The sequence below is a fragment of the Priapulus caudatus genome, unplaced genomic scaffold (genome assembly GCF_000485595.1).
Source record: "Priapulus caudatus unplaced genomic scaffold, Priapulus_caudatus-5.0.1 Scaffold66, whole genome shotgun sequence".
NCBI classification, from domain to species: Eukaryota; Metazoa; Priapulida; class Priapulimorpha; order Priapulimorphida; family Priapulidae; genus Priapulus; species Priapulus caudatus.
Window position 1 is genome coordinate 43,737 of NW_014577127.1, and position 9,341 is coordinate 53,077.

Genomic DNA, 9,341 nt, shown 5'->3' on the forward strand with positions numbered 1-9,341 from the left:
CAGCAAAACACAGCACATTTCACCACAGAGGTTGGAATGACGTCACTGTCAAAATTGCATAACCGTGCAGCGTTATCTGTTCACTACAACCCTATACCAATGGGCTGTCTAGAGATACGTTGTCATATGTAGACAGGTGAGTACGTTTCACAGTAGTCCTCGTTCATACTGTATGTTTATTACAGAGTAACAAAACAATAAGCAATCTAGAAGTAGTGACTGGTGAACCATGTGTACATGTAGAGAGAGAAGAGTGAGAACTGAGAAGGTGAGTGGTGCACAGAATGGTAGTATGGTAGCATTGTATTTGTTTTGTTCATATTAAATTCGAATCGTTTTTATTCAGCTAATCTGGAGCATGACTCAGCGATTTTTGTTACTGTTTTCGAATCTCAAATTTGGACAATATCGTCCATATATTATAATTATTGTCATCTTCTAAAAGTACAGACCATCCGCTGACCGCTGTGGAGACGTGCGCCGGGCCTCCAATTTGGCGCACGTCTCCAATGCGGACAGCACTTCATACTTCTACATCGCCCGCGGTCGCGTGCGCATATCGCGCGGAACTGTGCGTCTCATCCGCGCGCAGCGCTCACGATCAACAGCAACGCTGTGCTACGCAATCTTGTATCATGTCTCTCTGGATAGATCTCAACGAGTACATTACAGTGATACTTGAACGGTTGAGGATGAGGTTGGTAGAGGGGCCCCAGAGTTACTTATCACTATCAGTTATAGCGATTTTAGTGACCGTCTTTTTTGAAGAGATACAGCACTCTAGAATTTTAGGGATATTATCAGGACTGGAGTGTCGTAATATAGAGAACTATGACTCGCTCAAAACAAGAAATTCAACATTTCCATTCCCTAGTTTACCTATGATTTATTATGTGAAACTCAATAAAAATGCCATCAGAAATAGCGTTGTACATCCCACTTGCCCTCATGCTTTACCTTCTTTCGATACGTCTTCTTAAAGGGACAGTAGCCTCTAGGATTTTACTGCATACAACTGTACTTACTGTATAAAAAATCATCTATTCCCACACGTATTTGTTACCAGATACCTAATTTAATTGTTATGTAGCGTTTCGTGTCTCTCTGCGACACCTGAGGGCGCCACCTGACGATACGCAGTAACTAGCAGTTTACCTTACGTATGGTGCAGTGCAACACGGTGGATAGTGGCAACGAGAAATACAAGATAGATACTCCTACCTTGTGTGTCGTATCGTCGCCACCCGGTCTCCACTCCCTCACGAGCGCCTCAGTGCTACTGCGCTCTCTCCGGACGCGGCCAAACGCCTCCCCCAACGGGCAAGCTCAACCCCTCCGCAAGCACAAGGCCCGCGGCAACCGGTACCACCGCCACAGTTATAATTAATTACACATCAACGCTACGAAATTTGAACGGTGCCATGACACCCGCGACCGTGCTGCCACCCCGAAAAAGTTGCGTATTTGACAATTTATTTTGCACGTTACAGACCGAGGGCTAATCACAAAAGTGCAATTATATTTATACCTAAATGCTATTTAACCAAACGATATTCATTTTAGGGCAAATTTATCCATATTATAACTGAAACTATATGTCGTTTATAAGATATTACAATCCTTTTGCTTTTAAATGAATAAATAAGAAACACCCTCGGTCTGTAGCTCTTGGCTGGAAAGTGGTTTTGCGCAACTTATCAGATCGTGCGCTTTGAGTGGCGCCACCGTCGTTGTAATCAAACTGTAGTCGTTAGTTTTAAAACATTAAAAAAAAATATTTCTAATGGTGATTGAACCATGAAACTTTTTATGTAGCGTAATTATAACCTAAATTAGCTGAAAATCCCCCTAGAACCTAGAAACTCTTCCTTTAATTATGTAGTTATAGCTTCGAATGTCAGACATGGTTTTAGTCATTCACCTAGTCAAGCGGTAGGCACCTTGGCCGATGCAAGTAAACAATTGGCACCTCGCAGCGCTGTTGACGGGTCAGTTATAATATTTATGTTGTTCAGGTTTTAGTGTGTTTTTTTGGAATGGAACTATCACAAACTTTCTGAGACAAGTGAAATATCAAAAGTATTAACAATAAAAATTATTTGAAATGGCTGCTTTCGTCAAAGTGCGCAGTGCATGTTGGGGTGGCCCTGCAGCGCATTCTGAGGTAGCATGCAATGCACTACTGACATCACCAGGAGTTGTGTATTTAAAAGGTAAGCCTTGGTTTGCACAGCCAAAGAGGCATGTGGAGATTTGGAACTGTTCGAGAGACTACACACGTATGTTAAGGATACTCTCAAGGTTTTAGGCAAAATTTTACCGATTTTTCATTTTCAACTTTATTCGATGCCTAACACTATGTGCCGCCTCTGTACATGCTCATTTCTCCATATAACGGTACATGTGAACTTCCAGAGAGCGTTTTGATTGCCCGCATACATGTGTAGTGAGCCGCGGCTGACGTCATGATGACGTCAGAGACAGGATACAACCAGGATTTTCACGGTACTCACTAGGCTATAACCATCAGGTATCATTCAGCATCTACAACTGTCTTCTACAGTGATAGTTGAAATTGCCGTGCGACCGAAAATAGCCATGTTCCCCTAGTTACACACCTTGCATTTAGGCGTGCGTTTGTTGACATGTGCAGATTTGTGACGTCATGCATTGGGCGTGTTTGGCGCGTTTCGGATCATGGTGTGTGGGAATCTCTTAATTTCTTACAATTTCTCAAGGTGCATAGAAGATTTAATAAATTTAGTGGTTGCAGTTAGTCATGGATATGTCGCAGTAAGTACTAACAGTAGATATTTCACATACGCTCACACATTTTTCACACAGGCGGTCGATCATTGTGAAAAATAGAAAAACGCCGATTTCTCCGTTCCGATTTCTGACATAGTAGCCGATGTATAAATGGGTATTTCTCTGTGATTTCAACTCGGAATACACTCGTTTTAATGGCAACATATTGCTGTAAAAAAAAGGGCGTCAGGGATTGTTATTAAGTGCCGTATTTTATGAGTTATGTCTGTTTATTCGCTAAAATTTTAAATTCAAACGTGCGACTTGAATTTTAGGCAGTTTTTTTCATTTTTCTCGGTAAATATGAAACAAAGAAAAATCCTGATGCCCTTTTTTGGTACATATTGTGCTTAACATGTGGCGAAAAATGTTGCATCCTCACTCTTTCTGGTAATTGAGAAATATCCATAATAGCATTTTTACATAAAAATTCAAAATTTGTGTGGTAACATAATTAGGTGCTGGAAATTTCATGAAATTTTTTGGCTTGAGCATAGAGATATATCTCCTTTATAAATAAAACAAGTGATTGATTCGATTCATTCATCAATAAACGTTTAATCTTCATTAGAGCAATACCCGTGCAAAAGGTGGAGAGTATCCTTATAAATCTACACATACATGCCTGGCCAGAGGTATCATCTATCAAATAAAATGGATACAGATATTTGGATAAAATTTCACCCACAACCCTTAAGTGTATCCTGAAGCACGTATGGTTAGGCCCAGCCATATGAACAGCATATAAATTACTTCTACTCAAAATATAATCTTATATCTCTCAAAAAATATCTTTTAGTTACTTTATAAGTACTTCTACTCAAAATCAAATGTGCGTGCACGCACTTACAACAAAGACGCACATGCACGTACGCACGCAATGCGTGTACCTGTGTGTACATTGTAATTTGGTAGTGAATAGATAATTTGTGTGATGCATGTGATTCTTATCTTTCTAATAATGTTTTTTTATTACAGCTGAGACATTGGTTTAACTTAAATGCACGAAGTTACAATGAATGGTCTGGGGGACCTCAGCCAGAAATTTTTTGAAATGTAACTAGCACATGTGCCATTTCCAAGCACCCTGGGATCTTTCACCAAGTTTTCTTATTCAATTGCGTCGTGATTATCTGACCTAAATCGGAATTACAGGTGGTCAGTAAATCGTGTATGTCAGATAAAGATGAAACGTGGATGGGGGAAACAAATTGTAGATTAAATACATATGAAGTCTGAATTATTCATAATCATTCTAAAGTATAACTAAAATCATAAAGCACAGAACTATTGTTAGCAGGGGTAGAAATTAACTTTTGAACAAGAGAGTCCAATGGACTCCCTACCCTCAAAAAGAGGGAGTCCGCAGTCTGAGGTTCAAAATTAAAGATATTAACAATAACGCATGTGCTTATTTTTAAGATTCATGCAGTTGCACGTCTCCCAAATTTTCTTTGGACATTACCGCGAGGCCGTGCTCCGGAACGAACTAGTTGGTATGGCAGAATTTTGAGGGAGTCATACGGACTCCTACATATATGTCAAATCAGGGAGTCCGACAGTAAATCAGGGAGTATTTGACTCCGGACTCCCGTTAATTTCGCACCCTGCTGTTAGTAAATTGTGATTAAAGTTTGTTTCCTAGACTTGCCTCTCTTCCTTGTAGCAGGGTTCCTCTAGCATCTCAATAGCTTTGCATCAGTAGCAGTTGCTTTCCCTTGTTGCTCAGTGTACGTTAGTGCAGCAGTATGTGATGCACTGAAATACAATGCAGCATATGATTGACTTTATTAGAGTATGCGCCAGCGCTCAAAGTGGCTGGTAGCTGCTGGGTCGCCAGGCAACTGAAAATGCCGTGGGTTGAGGGAAACCTGTCTCAACGCATGTCCCCAGCCTCCCATTAACTATTGGCCGATTAACTTTTTGGCCAATTATGCAATATGTCTACCGTGTTAGGAGAGAATAAGAAGCATTGTAAGTATGAAGGGCATAGAAGCTAAGAATTGGCAAAAATTATGGTTTTGTGTACATATAGGATTTTATGTTGCTATATTACTTTTATTTTCCTGAAGTATAGCAGTACGCAGCCAGGGTGTGATAACACTCAAAGTCCATGCGACCTGCCTCAGGGCAGGAGTTTTGTATAATAAAAAAAGGATATTTAATTTCCAAAAAAAGTACTTTTATAAATGTATTTTGAAAAAGTAGGGACAGGATGCTCCCTGCTACTTCCGCCACTCAAAATTTAATATTCTATCATAAAGTTATTCTCTGACTGGCTATGTATGGGTTTGGAAGTTCCTTGTGTATTCTGTTTTTTTTTCTTTAATATTGTTGTCTATGTAATTCTTTATCTAGCTGAATGAAAGATCTGCTAGCATAATACTAGTCCTTAACATATACAATGATTGGTCAACAAAGACCATTCTAATGTGGTGCAAAAATCATAATTGATTGTATTTCATTGATAAACAAATGGGATATATTTTATTACTTTATAAGGTGTATCCAAGCGACATCTTACAGCACAACACAGCATGACGAAAAGGGATCAGAAGGAACCCAGACTAGTAACATCCCGGAAACAGGAGGCGAGGGTGCAGCGACGTGTCACGGGGAAAAGGCTGTGCTGGTGGAGGAACTGGAGAAGTCATTCCAGGTGGAAAAAGAGAAGCTGGTGGCTGAAGTAAAGGACATTGATGACAAGTATAAACGCACTCTCGCTGAAGTGCAAAACGTTCGTCAGCGAATGCAGAGGCAGATTGATGATTCAAAGGTGTTCAGCATTCAGGGCTTTTGCAAGGACTTACTAGAGGTCGCCGATATCTTGGGCAAGGCAACAGAGAGCGTTCCTCAGGAAGAACTTACTGACAACAATCCACACTTGAAAAACCTATATGATGGTTTGCTGATGACTGATGGACAGCTTCATAAGGTGTTCAGTAAAAATGGCTTGGCAAGGATTACTCCTGACGTTGGTGAGAAATTCGACCCCAACATACATGAGGCCATGTTTCAGATTCCATCAGAGAATATAGCAGTCGGGAATATTGCAGTGGTTGTGAAAGTTGGTTACAGTTTACACAGTCGCACTCTACGGGCAGCTGTGGTTGGTGTAGCTAAAGCACCATAACCTAACGTGCAAGACTGTTTGAGACATGACATTAGAAAAATGACTGGAGCCCCATTGGGTGTTGAAGACATCTGCTTTCATGCTCCTACCTTCATGCATCAGACAAAATATAGGGAAAATTCAGATGGATATAATTAAGACGTAGGCCTGACTAATACGAGTTTTACGCTGTGTTTATAATTTGTTACAGGATCATTTAAAAGGTGATCCTGATGTGAAAACCAGTGTGTAGCTCAGTTATATTTCTGTAAAAATATAAATAGCCACCATCACTGTCAGCATTAAGAATAATCATGATTGTTATTCTGTATGCTTTTAAAAAGTGTACACACGTATATAGTAAGCTTCAGTTTACTAGAATGGCTAGATTGGTTTAAACTAAAGTGCTAGTACATGCGGCTATGAGTTCTCATATTTAATGTGTCCATCTGTGATTCATGGTTTTTAACATGTAGTGTTACAATAGAATGCAATGAGGTACTGTGAACTATTGTTACCGGTACGTTGGTTATAAAAATCGCTTTATTTGCCATGTATGACAAAAAGTATTTATTGTAACTGACTTTCCTTTATGAGGCTCAATCCTTTTTCATGAATCCTATCATAACGCACAAGAATATTCTGAATAAAATTATTCAGTCAATAACATTCATCACATAATTTTCTACTCTATAATAGGTTTGATTTAGCTATTACAAGCTGGGATCATAAACGCATTTGTGATCAGCAGGCTGCTACATATTTTTAGCATAACTCCCAGTAAAGGATATACTAGTGGTAAAGCAGATTGCTAAAAACCATTTGAAATTCCTTAACACATTAAGTTTGGCTTATTGCCCAAAAATCTTACATGGGCACAATAAATTATTAAAATAAGTAAACACGTGTAATATAATGATATCCTTTTACTCCAACTCATAAAAACTTGTTGAACTTCAGCATATCAATGGAGACCAAACTACTATTTATTAGATGACATCGAAATGTACACCTATTTAGTGAAATGATTTATGAACACGCACGCACGCGAACACGGACAGTCACGCGCAGGGCGTTCACGCGCACATGAGTGAATAAAAAACAATTTTGTTACTTATTATATTAAACCTCTGTCGTGTTGTACAAACATAGTTGACCTGCGTCTACTTCTGACAACGTAGCGTAGTACAGCCCTGATCTTAGTGTTTAGTGTTGGCAAGTGGCAACGCCGCACATCTAATTAAAATGTTGTGTTGTACACATACGGTGGAGTTTCATACTATTTCTGATTATTTTTAAGAATTATAAATGTATTGTGACTGCCCGTCACTGCGGCTTCTGTATATTATACTATGAACATTCACGGGTTCACTAATTCCCGTATTTTCCAGGAACGTAACCCCTACGATAGGCGACGGGTCACTGTATATTCAAAATTCACCCTATTGCTCGGGGAAATTTTGAAAAGGCATCTGTGCAGCAACCAAAATTCTATTGTGCCAATGTGCGAACATTGTATCACTAACTCATGAACTCCGTGTGCTCGCGATTGTATACATGCATACATTGTATCAGGGGGTTAATAATGACAAATAATGACAAATAATGACAAATTATTAACCCCTGATTGTATCAATGCTTTCATTACATACATAGTAACAAGAGCTAATAATACTAATAAAAGAGGCATTATTAGCTCTTGATAGTAACATGTGCATACATCATCAAACTGCAGAAGTACTATTGTAGCCAGCTCGTCATGTGGTGCAATTTTGTCTGGTTCCTTTTGATGAATATAATCATCGAGCTTACAGATATCAACTACAGACTGTCGGCCCACAAGAGGACTCACATACTCTCTGTGAGGGCCTGTGATCACTATCATTGCTGGTGTAATACCGATTGTGCATATATCATGCATATTGCATGATATACGGCTACGCATCAGAACACGGGAATTTTGCGAACATGAAAAGCAACAGGAAAGCATGATTACGCCACAGTTGTATTGGATTCGGAACCAACATAGTTCAACCACGCTTTTGGGTGAAACAATGTGATTTTGAAAAAAAGAAAGCTAATTGCATTCCTCAAGCTAGGCGAAAAATAAATCGGAACAAATTTCTTGTTCCATATTTGTGTTGCATTCTAATTCATTGGCGTAAATAAGCATTTCAAATGTTTTATCATAGACAAATTTACTAATATTGGATGTGCTAATCGAAATAATCGATGTCAGCTCTACAGGAATTTATGATGTGCTTATACTAGGATGTATTACTGATAATGTCATGAACATATCTATACGATAGATGTATATTAGGAGTAAATATTTGGCATTGTCATCTAACTCTTAAATTCCTAGGTTAGGTTATTATTATCTAACTACTGATATGTTTAGATATCTTCATCGTAGCATGGATCTTGTGTTTGATTATTACAGGGCGTCAAATGACAAGTGACGCTCAAAAAATAGGAAAATAGGAATTTCAGATGTGAAAAAATAGGAGGAAAATAGGAATTTTGGTGAGAAAATATATGTTAAATAGGAATATTTTTTGCGTTAGATGGCCTCCCAACACCCCTACAGCAGGGCGGTAGTGGCCGCCACGGCAGCACGGCACTGCCGTGGCACTATTTTGTCCAAAAAAATTGTGCAGGGAACCAAGGAGCAACATATACCAAGGAGATGAAACCCCGGGGGGGGGGGGGCACTCATCCCACATTATGGTAGTATGTGCCACTGCGAAGTCAAAAAATGGGGGGCTCTGGAACTAACTCAGACCGCGAAATGGGGTTGCTCTGGAACTAATTTTGTGAATGTGGTATATGCCTCTGGAACCGCCTATGTTCGAAAATTGGGTGCTCCGGACTAGGATTTCGTTGAAATTCAATGCTATGAACTGGACACGTTTAAAAGAGGGGTCTCCGGAACTGTGGGGGAACAGTGATTTGCTTTAAAATCTATGCTGTAGCACTTGAACCAATATTGTTACCTCCGCGCAACGGAGTTTGCAGGGGAGGTAATGTAATCGGTCGTGTGTGTGTGTGTGTGTGAGTGCGTGCGTGCGTGCTGCAGTGCGTGCAGTCGTGTGTGTCAGTCCGCGCGGCGGCGATCGATAGCGCGTCGAGTCAGCGAGCGGCGAGTCAGCAGCAGGCGATGAGTCGGCAGCAACCACCAGCGAGCGCCGAGTCGCAGCCGCACCGAGCAGAGGGCGAGTCAGCAAGCAGGCCAGTCAGTCAGCAGCATGCAGCAGCGAGCGGCGAGCCAGGCTCGTAACACATACAGTGTTACAAATCGCTTGCGGAGGTATGCACTCTCCGTTGAGTGCCCTCTGGTCTAGTGTATTATGTAGAGGAGAGAAACAACATGACCCGGAGGAGAGATGAACGCAGCGCGACGCACGCACGGCCGACGCAC

The 9,341-nt window shown here is 40.4% G+C and overlaps 1 protein-coding gene across 3 annotated transcripts in view; it reads left to right on the top strand.

The window, feature by feature from the left end:
- Positions 1–6,589, top strand: part of LOC106821270 (grpE protein homolog 1, mitochondrial-like) — a 7,366-nt gene extending 777 nt beyond the window's left edge. Inside the window, exons 2-3 of one of the 3 annotated variants that reach the window (XR_001395713.1) lie at positions 186–268; positions 5,311–5,396. Coding sequence is in view for 2 of the 3 variants with exons in the window: in XM_014826012.1 (XP_014681498.1) it covers positions 2,780–2,793; positions 5,311–5,941 (645 nt within the window). In the remaining variant the exon portion in view is untranslated. Of the gene's footprint in view, positions 1–185; positions 269–2,764; positions 2,794–5,310 lie in introns of those variants that run through there. The other 2 variants (XM_014826012.1, XM_014826011.1) reach the window with 2 other exon arrangements.
- Positions 6,590–9,341: the final 2,752 nt, after the last annotated feature.